General features: G+C 40.3%; 1 protein-coding gene across 6 annotated transcripts in view; it reads right to left on the bottom strand.

The window, feature by feature from the left end:
* LOC310677906 (uncharacterized protein) overlaps window positions 1-8,979 on the bottom strand; it is a 64,462-nt gene extending 55,483 nt beyond the window's left edge. For all 6 annotated transcript variants that reach the window (XR_014511502.1, XR_014511503.1, XR_014511504.1 and 3 more), the window contains exons 1-2: window positions 8,736-8,979; window positions 8,493-8,548 (exon numbers count right to left, since the gene is read on the bottom strand). Coding sequence is in view for 3 of the 6 variants with exons in the window: in XM_083441135.1 (XP_083297261.1) it covers window positions 8,493-8,548; window positions 8,736-8,787 (108 nt within the window). In the remaining 3 variants the exon portion in view is untranslated. The remainder of the gene's footprint in view (window positions 1-8,492; window positions 8,549-8,735) is intronic.
* Window positions 8,980-18,862: the final 9,883 nt, after the last annotated feature.

Below are 18,862 nucleotides of genomic sequence, written 5' to 3'. Positions count from 1 at the left end.
AGAGGAAAGCGACAAATAACATTAAGCACACTTCTTAAAAAGCATGGTTAATGCTACTACTTTTATTTTGAAGCCCCACAGGGACCTGATCCAGATCGGGAGCATGATGCATGGGTGCCAGTTTCCTGCTGAAAATCACCTCTTCTTCAAGGGTTTTTTGGAAGGAGACCAGCAACTACACGCCATACTCCGAATCTGGACCGCGGCCTAATTTTAAATCTGATTAATATCAACTGGTTTTGGCCCCTGACATAAGACTGAAAGCGGTTAAAAACAACCCGCCCCCCGAAATGCATCCGATTGTGTCCAGCAAATCAGATATTGCAAATAATGAAACTACATCAATACTGCCTTCCTTTCCTCCTGGTATAATGGAGGCCTGCAATAAAGTCCTGCAATGAAGGAAACAATCTGCTTTTACCACACAAGAGAACCAACTGCAGTTCGCGGCTTGCAGAAAATCAATCTTGATACAGCCACTTATTAATTGCAAAAAATAAAAAAAATAAAAAAGCAAATGCAAAGAGGACAAAAGTTAGCAACTTGCAGAAAATTAAGGCAATTGCTAATTGTCTTTTCTTCCAGAAAGTTGCTTAGGATTTGAGGTGCTTTATGAAAGAGTTTGAGATGCTACAAATGGTCAGTGGACCATACATCAAGCATTGTTTAAACTGGACGTTGCATCTGGATACTGTATGAACATAAAAGCAGAACTATTGTTTACAGAAACCTGCAGACTCCTGCGAAGAATCTTCTTGGAGGAACTGAGTTTCAAATGCACACAGTGCAAAATGGTTCATTTTATGCTAGGCTGTGGGAGCCCAACCCTGTTGTAGGTACAATAGCTGCTTGGTTTCAAAAACAATCAAAGATATTGAACTTTAATAGTGATTAGACCAAAGGATGGTAACGTATTTATGACAAAAAGGAGAAAATGCATTACCAAGGGGACAAAAGAGGCTGCAAATTGAGATGCAAATTTAGAAATTGCTTTAATTCAAATAGAAATATATCTCACCGGTGTGGAACTATGTGACCAGACTATGTGCCTGCTCAGTCTGTTGTCTGAGTGCCAGCTGTGAAAGGTACTCCTAGCCACAGATCACCTGAGCTTCTAGTGCCAGTGATGGATCCAGCAGCACTCCCAGACTATGAACCCACTCCTTCAAGGAAGAATAACCCCTCAAAGCAGGCAACTGCCTATCTACAACACTTCCATCTGGACAGGATTCAGGGTCAGGCTGTCATCCAACCCACCACCAGGTCAAGGCAGTGGCCTTGCTTGATTCATATATTACAGAGAGATAGAGTGTACTGATGACACCTCACCCCACATTTCCTAATAATTGCTCCCAATAGCTTCATAAGAAGTTAAATAGCATTGGGGACTAGATAGTCCCTGCAGCACACAACAGCCGAATCTCTAGATGGCCAACAGATCATCATCCAATGCTATTATCTGAAACCAATCCTCAAATTGGGATCAAAATCACACTAAAATAGGGCCTCCAATGTCCATCTCACCAAGCTGATTCTTGCTAGCCAACTCCAAGCGTTTTACCTTTGGTTTATTTTATTAGAAAGAGAGCAATATTTTCAACAGTACTTTCAAGATCTAACTTCCCTAACTTTTGTTGCCCTTAGAAAAGCTTTTACTTCCCTTTGTTTCCAAACAATGCCTCAACCTATTTGGAGGGAAAAGTATAAAAGGATCCTCTATACTCAGCAGACATGTGTTTGCGGTACTGGGGAGGTGGAAGACGTAATGCATTATCATTGGCATTGTCCTTTGTATAGAGATCTCAGAGCTCTTTTGGGGGAGACCTTTTGAGAGCAAGAGCTGGCTGGACCCTGACTGATATTATTTGTGATCTGTTGACAGACCACAATAAAACCTTTACAAACAAGGTTGCCACCTTTGCAGTAGCAGCTCAAAACATTCACTGCGATTTTCTAAAGATGTCTGCAAAGAGGACCATCTGCAATAGTATTTTGATATTGTTGATAATCTTTCTCACACATGTATGTACCTATTGCCCATTGATTTTACCGGATGATCCTCATATCTAGTGTTTTTATCTCACTCTCACACATTATCTTTTTAGTATCTTTACACCCTTTTCTCTCTCTTTCAAATGCTGTGGTTTTCTTCATTACAGCCTAGCTTCCTGCAATGACTGGAAGCTGGGCTGTTGTCATTTTTGAATGTTCATTCTCATGAGGGTTATGAAATCATAGTCAAAACCACAAGTGATTACTCACCGTAAGCACCAGAAACATACTTTGTTAAGTAAAAGAAAGGTTGCATTGGTAGAACATTTCTCAGGACTTCTAGGGACACGAAGCACTGCCTTCATATTGGCTGTATGTTTGCATGAATAGAATTTATACTATAGTGAAGATATAAGCCATGGGCTTGCTATGATTAAGAAATACAGCCTAGGTTTTATAACGGCTGAGATTTGCAGTACAAAGAACAAAACTTGCCCTGACTCTCAGATAGCTTGTTAACATAAAAAACAGATAGCTTGTTAACATGTTTTATTCTACGTCAGCAAGCAAGATATTCTGTGTCTAAAGTGTTTAAGGGACCTGAGCATGAACCAAACTCTGTCCTAGATTGTGCCCCAAGATTAGGCAATGTTTTGAAATAGAGTTTAACGTAAGTCTTCCATCCTCTGAGGAGTAAGATATCATTAGCTTTACAAACAGAAAAGAAGATCATGAATTTCCCAGAGAGAAAAAGGTCCCCAAGTTAAAAAAAATCTTAGCAATGTCGCACTATATCTTGTTTATTTTTATTGCAAATCTCAGGCTGCTGCATTCTACAAAAAGTCAGTATTAATGTCCAGACCACCAAGTGGCAGTTGATGCTACTTGCTAGAGATGGAGGAGAAGTTTGAATTGATTCACATTGCAATGCAGATTTACCTAATGCACAATTCCCCAAACCAATATCTGAAACATCAACAGCTACTCTCTGAAAATTGCACATCTCTGAATTTTGTCATGCAGCTTTCCAACCAAAAAAATGTGCACAAAATGCATACATTAGTGAAAATAATATACAAAAATGCAAAAATAACATACAAAACTTTGGATATGAGGAGAAACGGGCACTAAAATGCTGATAAAATTTCATGGGGACTTAAAAATCTTACAAACTGATGTAGGAGTGTGGTGAACTGAATTTAAGACTGGGAAAAACGTGAAGCTGAGAGAAACTGAAATTAACAGATTTGTCCATCTCTGAACTTGCTATACATATCACAGATATCCAACTTGGATTATCCAATTGTCAGGGTTTCACCTAGACAGTTACAGTTTTGCCATCCTGATTGTCAATGTCATGAAGCGGCAAAGATGGCAAAAGTTTGTTTCTTAACTTTTGAAAAGCTGAGGTTACATCTGCTGAAGCTAAAAATGGCTGCATCTTCTCAGCATCCTTCCTAGTATTTTTCATTCCATTTTCCTCCATGTTTTGAACTTTGAAATACTACACTCGGATATGGCACAGTCATCACACCTGTCACCATATTGTAATAATAATGTGGATTTGAATGGCTCTGTTGGACCATGTGAGTTTATCCAATTTAATTTCCCTGTGGGAGAAAAAACTGTAAAAAGAAAACGAACTGGAAAAGGACAGAGGATTGTTCTTGTCCTGTTCCACCTGCAGTGCCAGCAAGATCCCAGCAGGGTGCTGGATATGCCAGATGCACTACAACTTGGTTCCTGCCCTGCCACATCCCCTGCCGCCTTCAGATTGCTTAGTTAATAACCTTCAAAGTTTTCCAGTAATGATGGCTCAGTAACTGTGAAAATGCCAGAAGCAACCTGATCCGCTTTGCTGACAAAGTAAAACAGGACAGGACAGGTGCTGTGTATGACATTGGCAGCTTTGTACCAGTCAGTGGAGAAACTGCTAGCCGGATGGTCTGAGAGGGAACTCAGGAGATATTTCCACCTGATAAGTGTGCCACAGAGATTGTTTCTACTCTCATATGTCCGTATAAGATTATATCACAGATACAAGCGAAGAGATATGAGATGAATTGATGAATTGACTGTTGCATCAATTAAGTGTTTTAAATTTGTTGTTAGCCACCCTGAGCCCAGTTTTCTGAACCAGGAAGGAAGGGGTATAAATAAAAAAATATTTATTTTACTTATTTATCTTTGGCAGATCTGTGTACTTGTCTCTAGCAGCTTGGATTCCAAATTACTTCATACAGTGACAGCAAGGCAAAAGGAAGTTAATATATAACCTATGGGTATATTCAGGGCTGGATACCACAAGATTTCTGGAGAAAAGAAACTTTTTGAAGGTAGTTGTAAATGCTATCTGTGCCCCTTGAATGTAGCCTGTGAATTCTGCACTGGGTGCTTCACAGAAGATGCTCACAATATGCACAATATGTAAGTGTCAAAATGCATATTTTATTTACAAAGTTTATGGATATCGCCTTTGAATATATATTTTTATCTTTTAATATATAAAATAAAAAGATATATAAAAGTTCTTCTAGATAGCCATGCAGCTACAAAGATACCAGGCCAGAATACAAAGTTAAAGAGAAATAAAACAAATATATCAAATATAATGCAGTGTGTTTCTGCCGTGGATGACTAATTTGTACCGTTATAAAATTTAAAAATCTGCTGGGTTTTGTAGAAAGTGATTAGTACTAATAATCAAACAACATAATCATAAATAACAACACTAGAGTCAGTTAAAACTAACTATAATTCATGTTCAAACTGAAAAACTGAAGTTATGCACCCCCTCCATAAAAACCCACAAATCCCACACGGACAGCTGTTTGATATAGCAAGTTTTCTCGCCATTTTTTTTTTAAATAAACCCTGTGAAGTACATCTAGAAAGTGATTTTTTTAAGAAACTTGGAAGAAAATATGTCTCTGTGTTTTATTTTTAAATAACTCTGTTGGGATGCGTAGAAGGCGTCACAGTATAGATTTTGCATGCAGTAAGTCATAGGCTAAACCTGCAGCTCATGTTTCTCCTCCTGCTGCTGCACTTTAGAGTAAGTGTGAGGAACTTGTGGTTCTTCAGATGTTACTGGACTTCAGCTCCCACTGGTTTGGCCAATGGTCAAGGGTGATGGAAGTGCTAGTCCAGCAACATCAGGAGGGGCACCCGTTCCCCACTTCTGCTTTAGTGCAAAGGAAGTTGTGCAGGAAGGCTTTACCCTGTCACTGTTGGGACCAAGTGCAGAGCTGGTGGGAACCTCATCATCTTTGGAATAAGCCCAGAGCTAATCCTGATAGCAGCACCATTGAGGTTGGGTGGGGTGCAAGACTCACAGCAAAGAGGAATATTCTGATCTTGGCCATATTTAAGATTAGATTGCAAAACAAAAAGCAGCTGGTTTCAAGGATATTTATTATTTTGCATTTGTCTTGATATCTCCTCATAATGAGATATCAAGGAGGAATCAGAGATTATAATGCACTGCAGATTCCTTATGGTTGGAAACCACAGGTTTGCAGGATATTACACATAATGTATGAAGATTCATCTGCAGAGATTTGATAGAGAGCAATGGGATCTAAGTGTGAACCACTTAACACATAATTTGAAAGGTGGCAACTGCTCATTTGCCAGGTTTTCTTCACTGCTTCCAGAAAACTTCAATTTCAGAGTCATTCATAAACAGAGAAATGACAAACGTCTGAGAAGCTGACTTTTGAAATTCATTTTTAGATCTGCCAGGAAAGATCCAATCTTTGCCCCTTATTATGCTATTATATCATTATTAGTCATTGGCATAGGCAGAACTCCCAGGTGTGAGGCTGACAGACAAAGCATATTGTCAATATCAAAGAATGGCAATAACAAAAGGCATTCAAATGCTGATTGTTACCCTGCTCTTGCCTCCCACTTTTGGGCATATCAAGCACTTTGAAAAGGTCACTCCATGCAGTCAGGTATATGCAAAGACTGGTTGGTTAATACTGGAAAGAAGCTTTCAACTGAAAGGTGTCTCAACTGTTATTGTGATATCTTGAAAGGCAATGAATGGAAAAGCCACCTATTGTTATCAACGTAGCCAAATTTTTAAACAACCCCTTTTTCTTCCCTACGCCATCCCCAAAGGGTCATGTATCCTACTTTACAGCAGACAATCTTCTATTTGAAGGAGTCCTCTGTGAAGGACTGGCCCAATACATTTTGCTGCCTGAGGCAAATGACAAAATGGCCTCCTCCCTGCATTTCATGTACAGAAACTGAACGGTTTGGCAGCTGAGTTTACTTCAACACTGGCAATAGCACAGGATTCTTCATGGAACCCGAGCACAGCAGGAAAGTTAGCGGACACAGGGCAGGCGCCATTCTCTAGGGTCTGCCTCCTGTAGGTGTAACACTCTGGTACAGCTGGTTTTGCTGCCTTGTTTGAAGATAAAGAACCCTAAGAAAGGAGAGCAGGGTTCCTTGAAGTTGCTTATTGTGGGAATGTTCAGGGAGGCAGGAGAGGATATATTGTTTGATTATATCCTTTCCAACTTGTGTTAACAAGTTCTACAATTTAGCAGAGGAACATTCCCCTTTTTAAACTTGCACAGCGGATGTGTTTGCTCAGGCTCTCTAAAGCCTCTAAAATAAGTTACCTGGTAAATTCCCCTTTAGTCCCTCATAAAAGAAATAGACACGACACAATCTTCTATAAAAGTATAAAAAGAGTTTACTCGCTCACTCATTCTGTTCACAGATGGATCCCAGAAGGCAGACTTAAGTTACAAAAGTAATATACCTGGAATCTATCCCATAAAGAGATAGTCCCTTTGTCCCCTCTTAGCTGGAAGCCAAGAGAGCATCTTAGGCTAAGCAGATGTTGCTTCTTCGATGAATGTAGTCAGAGAGAGAGAGAGAGATGGTGGCCAGTCCTATGCTTTTGTTACCTGCACAGGTGAGGCCACACCCACCTCTGGTCACATGTAGAGGAAGTCTGTCCCAGCCTAGGAGGAAACAGGAAATTCCGACTGGCTGGTCCAGACACCCCCTTTTTATGCCCACTCTTGGGATGTTGTACTTGACTGCTCTGTGTTTCACATCCCACACCTATCAACGGTTAGCACTTAGACACAAACATCAGACCGAGCCGGTACAAGGTAACAGTCTTCCGTGCTATGGTGAGATGTATTTCTGTGTAAATGATATACATTATTTCCAAATCTGTGCCTATGCATGCGTTAGCATATGGAGGTTTTATGCAAATCAGTGTCATTTTTGGGTGATGCATGAAGTGGCCACCCTATGGGGCCACTGAAATTTATTTGCTCATCTTGGCTCCCAGCATTGGCTCCCAGCTATGGTCCCTGGTGGGCCAGTCACATGCATTCATGCTGGCACACAAAGGACACGGTGCATGCCATTGCAAACTGCGTCTGTGCTTCATAGTGCCTCAGGAACTGAGGAAATTGCTTTGCTGAACTGTGGCCATTGCTATCTGCTGTAAATATTATATTAGCACAAATAATACTTTCTCAAAACCAATCATAGTGAATCTTCCCAAGAGTTAACGATGCTGCAATCCAATAGATAATATATTAAGTAATAATATGAGGCACACTTACTAGGAAGTGGAGTTTTGTTCTGAGCAAACATGCATAGCATTGGGTTGCATGATAGCAAATATTAAAGAAAGTCAATCTTTTTATTATTACATTGGGGGTGAGGAGGCACTCATAGCTACAGATAACCTATATGAAGATATATCCAAGAATTATGTATGCCTGTTTTTCAGAACTCGCTCCCCAAAGGGTTTGATGGTACCCTCGATGTGATTCTCAATATAGAGAGAAATTCCCTCTGGCAATTTAAAGCGATATTCCTGTGCTTTCAAAAAGATTCCCTTTCATGAAGTGATTTATACCTGCCATAATTAATCTAATAGCTTGGATTTATCTTCTTGGATGATGCTGGTTTTAATTGATATACTGTATTTTCTTAACATACTAATTTTATGTGCTTCAGCTTTATGTGTTTATGTCTAAGAATGATAGATAGCTTCCCCCCCCCCCCCGGGTTTGTTTGTTTGTTTGTTAGCTATATATCTATCTTTCCTGGTTCTTTAATCAAGTGAAAATAAAATAAAAGAAACATTATTTTTGTCTTTGTAGGCTTGCTTCCCTTTTAATTTTTTGCTCTCTCTTTTCCAGGTGTGTTTTCTGTATATGCTCATATTTCTTTTGCATGCATCTTGAACCAACATCATGCTTTGTGAATCATGGGATTAAGGGTAAATTTAAATTATCTAGATTCCCTCCCAAATTCTTGGTTGCTTGAGTAAAATTCCATACATAATCAGCATACTTTCTTAAAGGTTACACTACATTCATGTTTTAGGTTTGATTCAGGAAATGTAGCCCTCTCCTTTAAAAAAAGTAAAAAAAAAAAAAGTTTTAGAGTTTATTGTCTGTAATCATGCCATCACAACAAAATCAAATAATTTGGTTGCACTGACTTACTTTGAAGATATCACACAGATCCTTCCAGAATGTTCCTGCAGGAAGAAGCAACACACCTGGAGACAAGGCAAGATAATTTAAAAAAGTTAAATCCTGCCACATAGAATTTTGTTAAGACAATAAATAAAATGTATGAGGCTAATTTTTATGCACCACAGGGAAACAAACAAACAAGCAAGCAGGAATGTGTGATGTGTCAACAGATGGATCCCTCTGTACTGTGTTTTGGTTTCATACTCTTACCTGCAGCCTGAGGGAGTTTAAACTGTCCAGGTTTTCTAAACAATGACACCATTTCTCAGAAAAAACTCTGTGATGAATTTTGGCCTGTGTTTTATAGTCCCAGGGTACATTTTTGGTCTGCCTTCAAAACTCTCTTTGCTTCACAAGCCTCAGCCCTTTAGGCCTCAGTACGGTCTATTGTTCAGAGGCGACAACAAAATATTGTCATCTACCAGCCTGTTGTGGAACTTGTGGTTTTATAACTTAGCAACCTTGGACAAAGAGAAGTGCACAAGCACTCATTGCTTCAACCAAAGTCAATAATGGCTGTGCTGTGACTCATGTGCTGTGACTCTAGTGACACAAGCAGGTGTTGTGGAAAAGGAAAGGAAAACATGTCTTGTATCAGCTCATCACAGAACAATTAGCAAAGCCATCCCAGCTGCAGACAAGAAAATGTTCTGGTCATTTGATTTCCTTTTGTAATGTTCCTTTTTAAAAACAAAAAACAAAAAAGCTCACTTTACAGTAAATATTGTGGACAACAAGCTATCTACTGCATTAGATGCTAGGTGGAGTTGTCATGTGCTGTCTTCTCCTGCATAGTTGTTAAATTGTACAGTCTACTATGTCACCGTGAGGCACCACCTTCCAAACTTTCCTACCTGTGAGGGCACAAGCAAGCGAAAGGCAAACTGCACAGGATGCTAAAATATGTCTTTGTGTTTAATGTTCAGGTCTTTAAAATTGCAAATAGCATCAGCTATGGAAGGAAGGGCTGCTGATACTGGTTATGAATGCATCATACATGAAGGAAGAATTCAACCATTTCCTCCCCTGCTGTGGTTGTGAGGAAACCCCTCCTCTGAAGGTGTGGGTTGGCTCCAATTTCCCCAGTGGAAAACAAATCTGACCTTCAGAGTTGACTCAGGACTGTACCAGAGAAGAAAAGGTTAACCTTCCCACCACCACTCAGGTCTGCTGCAGTTCTACTAGCTATCAGCGCTAACCATTGGTCCTGCTATAGCTAGGGATGATGGGAATTGTAGTCCAACAACAGCTAGAGACCCAAGTTTGAGAAACACTGGTCTAAAACATCTGGCAGGAACGAGGTTGGTGAAGGCTGATATATTGGATAACTTGCTCCATTAATGTAGCGCCGGAGTAGTTCTTGAAAGTCTTAAACTGGTTTTCCTCTATTGCCCACAGAAAATGTCAGGAAGCCTGTGATTCTGTGATGAAGTTCTAGTCTCACAAATGTTTACAGTGGTCATTAAGTATTAACTATCTGTTACTTAAATCTTAGCTGAAATTGACTGAAAAAAACATGTCTTAGAAAAAAGTGAACAGGACAGTCCTTTTATTTCCGTTTCTAACAGCAACCACTTAGGATTTCCAGTGAGTGGGTGCTGTTAGTACGGTGAGAACTTGCCAATATCTCATCCAGCAACCAACGATGGTGATGTGGCAGCTCTGCTTCAAGATCGTTCCTAGAACTATTCCCTATCACAAATATTTGCTGTCATATCAGAAGGCTGACTTCATTTGTAGCATTTGTAATTCCCATTTTATTAAAAGGTTGTGAATGAATTAATTGCACATAAAACCAAAGGGAGCTGTCCTTATCTTAATTTAGGTGGGCAGGTGAAGTTGAGCAGGCAAAAAAGGTTCCTCGCCCTTTGCACTAAAGCAAAGTCAAACATTAGATACGATACATTTTTAACAAAGAATAATAAAGTGGTTGATGTAATCTGGAAAAAAAAAACTTTTAAGAAAGCACACCAATATTGTTTCGAATTTTGATTCTGGAAAACCTTTGCATCTTTACTCAACAAATAAGAGTTTAATTGTGTGGTTCTTTAAATCAGCTTGTGTGATTATGTAGAGTAGACATACCTGTAAGCACTCAATTCTAAGTATGTTCAGGATCGTGCTGTTAAAATACTTTGAAGAGACACTCTTAGGTATCTTCCTTCTCACCAATAATACAGTGAGCAATGTGATCAGTGGTTGCTTCCACGCTACCCTTTTATTTCCAGTTTCCTCCCTTTTTTTAGTCAACTTTTATGAAAAATGCACATTTTCAATTTGGTGTTGTTGAGTGTTTTCTGTACTGCTCTCCCATCTCTCCCTCCCTGCCTTCATACCTGATTTGTGCTTATTTTGGGTGTGTAATAAAATAAAGTTGCAACACCCACATTTTCATTTTGGACAGGCAGAGAACAACTGAAGCTTAAAGCTTCAGATTGCAGACAGAGAGGGGTTGTGATGAGTAACCTCTGCATTGTCCCTTAAACAGTCTCAGTTGATCCGGTGCCATTTTCTGTTCTTATCGTGACAGAGAGGGCTATAATTGTTAGTTTCCTTGCATTAATTTTAAGCATAATATCACTATTGCATTATAAAAACAGCAAAATGAAAAACTAAGGAAACAAGTAATTATAACCCACCTCTTCTCATGGAACAGAAACTGACATTGGGGCAATTAAGAGTGAAGAAATGGAGGCAGTGAGAGATTTTACTTTCTTGGGCTCCATGATCACTGCAGATGGTGACAACAGTCACGAAATTAAAAGACGCCTGCTACTTGGGAGAAAGGCGATAACAAACCTAGACAGCGTCTTAAAAAGCAGAGACATCACCTTGCCAACAAAGGTCCATATAGTTAAAGCCATGGTTTTCCCAGTAGTGATGTATGGAAGTGAGAGCTGGACCATCAAGAAGGCTGATCGCCGAAGAATTGATGCTTTTGAATGATGGTGCTGGAGGAGACTCTTGAGAGTCCCATGGACTGCAAGAAGATCAAACCTATCCATTCTTAAGGAAATCAGCCCTGAGTGCTCACTAGAAGGACAGATCGTGAAGCTGAGGCTCCAATACTTTGGCCATCTCATGAGAAGAGAAGACTCCCTGGAAAAGACCCTGATGTTGGGAAAGATGGAGGGCACAAGAAGAGGGGGACGACAGAGGACGAGATGGTTGGACAGTGTTCTTGAAGCTACAAACATGAGTCTGACCAAACTGCGGGAGGCAGTGGAAGACAGGAGTGCCTGGCGTGCTCTGGGCCATGGGGTCACGAACAGTCGGACACGACTAAATGACTAAACAACAAAATTCAAGAGGCTATGAATATCTAATCCTTCAAGCACAATTAAAGGGAAGCCATAAAGAGGCAGGGCCTGCAAACAGAAATCTTAACAATTTGAAAGGGTCTTTGCTAAATAGAATTACTTGTACATAAACATTACAGGAAGATGTGGAAGGCGAACCATTGAAAACACCTCAGTTGATGTTTTCTCCAATTAGATATGAAATGTACATTTGTATCAAATATGTATGTAAAAAAAGAGGACATGTAACTTCTTCAAGGGCCTTTTAGTTTTATTGCTGCAGGAGATAAAAGGCCAGAGCTAGAAATCTACAAGGCAATAAATGTTCTTCATTAATGATGCCCTCATTATTTAACAGACTTCTTGGTTTTCAGGCACTAAATCCCCAAGCCACTCTCCCTCAGTTTAAACAACAAGCTCCCTCTTTGGGCACAGAATAATACTTTTACTCAATATGACCCTGCCTGCAATGGGGAAAAAACACAAGCCTCTCCTGGTGCAATGACATTTTAAAATGATCATCTTCCCTTTCACACAAACACAATGGGTTTCCATTAGCACTTTCCACAGCAGTGCTAATGCAAAAGATATTTTCCTGGCTCTCCAAACAAGCTGAGAAAATGGAATACGGCCCAATTCATGACAAATTTGAATAAGTTGCTTTCCCTATGTATGCAGCTGGGGATGTTTTCAGATTCCCGAAGCTGTATTAGTTTGGCTACGGTTGTAAATACTGCAGAACCAATGAAATGCAATTAGTAGGGACATTTTTATGCAGTTGACAGAGGTTGGGAAGAGACAAGCTGGTTATTTGTTCACTCTGAAGAAGGCAAGATATTAAATGGAAATGGTCAGAAGTGATTCTGACCCACTTTTTGAAGATGCTGCAATCTTAGCCTTTTTACCTAACCATAGAATTAGTGGTAGTTTTCTAGAAAAAGAGGTGCCAGAACTCACCAAGAACACCACCCCTGTTCTCTTATAATGGCAATGGCGCCCACCTGAGAGGTACCAGAATTGAGTTCCGGTAATTTCTTGCACAGTAGGAAATCATCTTAATTTACCAGTAATTCTCAACTGCACAAGCAACGTCTGAGGCTGAGGACCTTATGGATATGTGAGGCAGTTCTTTCGTTACTCACCTACCGACGTGTAATTTTTAGACAAACCAGGGACTCAGCTATACAGCTGCAAATAAAACGTCTTAAGTGTGTTTTAAGTGCTATATACAATGTGACACTAGATGGCGAGCCTTATGGAAAATTAAATGCATTTTTAAAAATGCTTCTTTTTAAAAAAAGGATTTTCAGAAAAGTTTTTATATGTGTGTAGATTCCACCCAGAACTATATATTTGCATGTTAATTATTTCCAAGTAGAAGCCCTCTGGCGGTCAATTGGGAAAACATGATCTGAGCTCAATGATATCACACTATAATCAGTATACACTTTAGAAAGATGCGTACGGTATTTCACATTTTAGGTAAGTATGAATGGACCCTCTAACACTATGCCAGTCACATTCTATGAGTGTAATAATTCTTGAATTCAATCTCAGACTTCACAATAGTAAAAGGAGCCATAACAACTCACATCTTTTATAGATGATAAACTATGCCAGGCAGCAGCAGCTATTTTTCAAGGCATACCTCACAGAAGCCACTGAGAACCGGCTGTTATCTTCAGGCCATTAGTGTTTGACTGTCAGGCTTTGTTGTAAGAAATTTTGAAGAGGTAGTACCTTCTTGGAAGTATGCTTTGTGATGTGTGCCAAATTGTTATGTCTCCTTTCCAGTAACTTTATTCATGAATAAAGCAGCACTTCATGTACTGCACTGCTGTGCTTGTTTCTGAATACATTTGGTCCAGAGAAGACAAGGGCATTATGTCACTTGACTCACCAGCTGATAGCAATTTTATAATTCAAGCAACACACTGCTGCTTCTACTGCCTTGACTATCGCCATACATCCAGACCATACATTTAAAGCACTGCAATACCACTTTAGACAGTCATGGCTTCTGCCAAAGTATTCTGCGCATTGAAGTTTGTTAAGGGCACTGAAAGTTGTTAGGAGACCCCTATTCGCCACAAAGAGCCACAATTTCTAGAGGGAACAGGGAAATTAGCCAGTCTTCTGCTATTGTTGATATTACCAATATGGTGTGTCACTCCCAAGGTATTCCAGGGTGTCCTGGAAGCAATAGCCTTGTGGCCACTTCATCTACATAACCAAGCAAAGTAGCAACTCCCCAAAATTTCAGAGAAATCGGGGAGGGTTTCATTTAACTTGCACCTACCCAATTAATAGGAAAAAAGAGTTTCTAGCACACATACATGGAACTAAAGGGGAAAATGCTAAGTTGCAGTTAGCAGTGTACTTTTCTAAAAAATGAAAACACACACAAAGAGAACATTCAGTTGTAGCATGGTAATTCATTTCATTGTCATAGCTCAGAATCCATTTGTGTGTGTGTGTTTATCTGTCATTTAAACAAACTACCAAGGCAAGACCTATTGCCCAAATTATTTTTAGAATTCGTTATTTGCTTGACATGCTACTTATTTTTCAGTTATTATGTGCTCTCAAGTAATTGGCTCTTTGATAGGTCAGACTTGAAAGAGACAGAAACAGCCTTGTTCCAGATTGTACGGCTGGGAATTTCTGGTGTGATTGTGGAAAATAAAGAACTGCTAAAAGGCTGTCAAGTGCCCGAGCTACCATCCCATATGGCTTATTTTTGTTCTTCAGACTATGTGGATGGGGAATAACTGGGACTTTATAAAAGGGTTTGAAAAATCCTCCTCACCTGTAAATTGAAGAAGGAGAATACTCTGCAAGGCTAGATGGGGAACTGAGTAACCATTTTCTATTCCTCCCAAGATTACTAACATATATTAATTCTGAATAAATTGAGTGCACATGGAAGCCGAGAGAAAAAAGCTCCAGAGATTTGAAAGCCTGTTTATTGTCAAACAGCACATATTTTTTAATTATCTGTGTGCTCTCTCAGCTGTAGCATACAGATACTACTAGGGTGAATAAAATTCTCACCTTGTTCACACCTCAGCTAAGATGGGAAATAGGTGTTGCCTATTCCATGATGATGGACTTTAAAAAAATGAAAAGACACTAGACCAGGAAAAAAGCTTTTTCAACATGTGGCAAATAACGTAGACACTCCCAGGTTTGTGCTCCACCCACTGTTTTCCAGGTACAGTGGTACCTCGGGTTACAGATGCTTCAGGTTACAGATTCCGCTAACTCAGAAATAGTACCTCAGGTTAAGAACTTTGCTTCAGGATGAGAACAGAAATCGTGTGGCGGCAGCAGAAGGCCCCATTAGCTAAAGTGGTACCTCAGGTTAAGAACAGTATCAGTTAAGAACGGACCTCCAGAACGAATTAAGTTCTTAACCTGAGGTACCACTGTAATTGAATATGACTATAACGAGGTTCTGCTTTTCTATGGAACTTTCCCCTGCCCTCCTCTTCCCAGTAGCTGGCTGTGCACTCTCAATGTACAATGATGGATACCATTCAAAATCTTGAGGATTTGTGGTTGAGCACCGAGCCACCCACATTCTGTACTAGATCAGCCTAAGAAGTGGCTTAAGTCTGAGGAACACAAACAGATGGGGCAGCTAATTTACTAAGTGGTTTAGTATGGCAGCCCTCCAGATGGACTTTGGTCATTCTTCCTTATAATAGCAATGCTCCTGCAAGGAGGTTGACAACATAAATCCCCTATTTCCCCAAAGAGCTACTATTTCCAGAGCTCTGGGTAGAGGGCTTGACTGTTAAACCATTCTGGAAAAGGTAGCCCTGGAAATAGGGGTCTCCTAAGAACTCTCAGCACTCTTGACAAACTACGGTTCCTGGTATTCTTTGGTATTCTTCGGGGAACACCATGACTGTTTAAAGTGGTATAAAGGTAAAGGTAAAGGGACCCCTGACTATTAGGTCCAGTCGTGACCAACTCTGGGGTTGCGGCGCTCATCTCGCTTTATTGGCCGAGGGAGCCGCCGTTTGTCGCAGACAGCTTCCGGGTCATGTGGCCAGCATGACTAAGCCGCTTCTGGCAAACCAGAGCAGCACACGGAAATACCGTTTACCTTCCCGCTGCAGCGGTACCTATTTATCTACTTGCACTTTGACGTGCTTTCGAACTGCTAGGTTGGCAGGAGCTGGGACCAAACAACAGGAGCTCACCCCGTCGCAGGGATTCGAACCACCAACCTTCTGAGCGACAAGTCCTAGGCTCCGTGGTTTAACCCACAGCGCCACCCGTGTCCCCTTAAAGTGGTATACTACTACTTTAAACATATAGTGCAGATGGGGCCTTTGTCTTGGCTCTTAAATTTACCTCACAATGCTGGCAACCTAAAGGCACACTGTACACAAAGTAGCATGTTTTATGCACTTTGCTGGGCCTCAAAGCAGCATTTGGTAATCAGAATTAGAGTGCTAGAACACCTCTGGAACATTTCAATCTGTGAAGCAGAAAACTCGATAGGGAATATATATCTAAAGCTTTCATAATGCTTGCTGATCCTGAAGGAAGCTAATAAAGTTTTGTTTTATTATAGCAGCGATTGTCAGAGTCTTCTTACTCCTAAGATACAATTCACCATTAGTATTCTGTGCAGGATGCCTCCTACACATTTGGCCAATGAACAAAGTTCAGATTTAACATCCAGTTCTTAAAAAAAACAACCCAAAAAACTTTTTTGCATGGTTTTCTAGTTACATAATTTCCCCCCAAGTATCTCTGCTGTGCTTTATCAACTCAGATTGTACCATAAGAAACTGTGTCTGAGACTTTGTGTACAGGCCAAAGGAGATGAGATGTAGCCATTTGTTTGTGTAGGACACAAAGTCAGGCAGCACCTCATTATTTTCCCTATTATATTACTTCCTAATAAAGATTAAAGGACAGCAGCATGCCCTGAGCCAATATCTAGCTTTAGAACAGATAGTAAACACAATAGTAAAGGGGGCTATGTGAGATGGTATGATTAAGATTATTGTAGCACCTAAAAAGGTTATGTGTCTTAAGTGTTTCTTCCTCTTGGTAGTAATGAGCACTTTCACTTTACAAAAGTTTAACTGCAGCCATGGGAGCACTAAGAAGGGATATTGAAAAGAGAATGCTTGGGTTTCACCACAACTGACATACTACACTTGATGGATTATTTGCTAAAAGGAATACTGTAACGAAAGAGTTCTAAACTCTCTCGGCACTGTACTCCAGACTCTCTGTGTGAACCTATTCCAGGTTGCAAATGTACTACAACTGACCAGGAGGACAAGGGAAATCAGAAGTAGATGTGCCTGATGTTCACTGCTCTGCAGCTGTGTCAGCAAAAATGTGCCCTATCAACAGTTCTCCTGACTCCTGGCCCTACAGAGATGTTGTTGGACTTGAACTTCCATCAGCTCCAACCACATGGCCAATTGTCAGGGTGATGGGAATTATAGTCCAGCAACATCCGAATGGCATTTTCCCATACAGTCACTACCAGTCAGAGTAGACAGTTATAGGCTAGGAGGGCTAATGGTGTGACCAAGTCATGCTCCTGTCTAAAGTCAAGCATTTGACATTTTTTCACATTTGAAGGATAACAGTTTTAGAATGCATAAGTGCAATGGCATGGATCCCAACCAGCTCTTTGTGAACCCAAGACCACCATCCTCTTGCTGAGGGAACTGGAATCTAGTGGAGACAGGACTATGGAGGGCCTGGGAAGCATTTTCTGCTCTGCTCTGTGTTGCTCCCTGGACCATGCTGCTCCAGAGAGCAACTTGCTGAACAATAAAGGGTCTGCAGAGGGAAAAGGAGACCTGTGAAAGTCATTTCCCTTTTCCACTGATGGGAAAGTTTTATGAGCAGAGCACCTAAGTCAATGCGTCCATCAAATGCAACCTGACACCTGCCAAATCCACAGAAATGTTAAGAAAATGATGAGCAGCTAAAATGTATGACTTTTCCGGTATAGAAAGTCCTTCAGAGTGGATTAAGCATGCAAAATTAAAGCAGAGACAAGTATGTGTGAGTGGAGGGCCTGTTTCCATTTTTACAGTTCTCCTGGTGCAAGGACTTATAGCTGCACAATGAAACTTCCCTGCCCTTTCTCTCTCCATGTGATACCTAAATCTGCTTTGGGAGTTTGGGGAAATCCCACAGAACATATTTAGGGGCTGCAGGGTGGTACATGCAGGCAGGGAATTTCCATAGTGCAGCCTTTGTGCTAGTGGACCTGCTTAATTGCATAACGCCCAAAGTCAGTAACCTTTCTAATTTTCTGACAGAATTGGATGCAAATTGCCAGCATGACCCCTACTTGTGAGAAGATTAAATTATGTGCTTCTGAAATGTGCAATTTAGAGGTGGTCCTCTGACTCACAGAAGTTCTAATAAAGCCTATGAAGTACTAGGGAATGATCCATCCCTGGACAAGAGGTCACTTTTTTCTGTGTTGGACAGATTGTGCAAAAGAACTCTTCATTTGATTCTAATTTTTGTAGGGGCTTTCGTATAATTTGGCTCTGACAACTTTGCTTAACTTGGAAGTTTTGCATTCAAGTGCAAAGGAAACTGAATATAAACTGAAGTAGAGGGAAATAAAGATGTTTGGAAATAAAGGGTTTGCTTTATTTATTCCCCAAATCAAAGTACATTTAGCCTAAATGTCACCATTCTATTTAAAGTCTTGAGTGTCAAAGGCACAGAACAGCTAGCAGGTAGGAGTGTAGTTGATACAATGGGCTGGCTTTTGTTCTCTATTGACTGTATAGTCTCATTTACTCATGTAGGTGTACCTGTAAAATATTAAAGTGGCCTGAGAGAATATCAAGCATAAATAACTTCCATTGTAAGTAAACAACGGAGCTCCAGGCACCCAAATGCTTAAAACGAGTTATTTCTCTCTTAACATGGAAGTGAGTGTAATTATTATTATTAATTTTCAAATCCACGACACAAAGGTTAATCAAAAGGGGTAACTTTTAATTTCCATTTTAAAAGTCTGCACGCTTG

The sequence above is a fragment of the Podarcis tiliguerta genome (assembly GCF_965153285.1).
Source record: "Podarcis tiliguerta genome assembly, chromosome: 5".
Classification (NCBI taxonomy): domain Eukaryota; kingdom Metazoa; phylum Chordata; class Lepidosauria; order Squamata; family Lacertidae; genus Podarcis; species Podarcis tiliguerta.
Note: the sequence above shows the minus strand (reverse complement) of the source record. Positions and strands in the feature narration are given on the sequence as shown.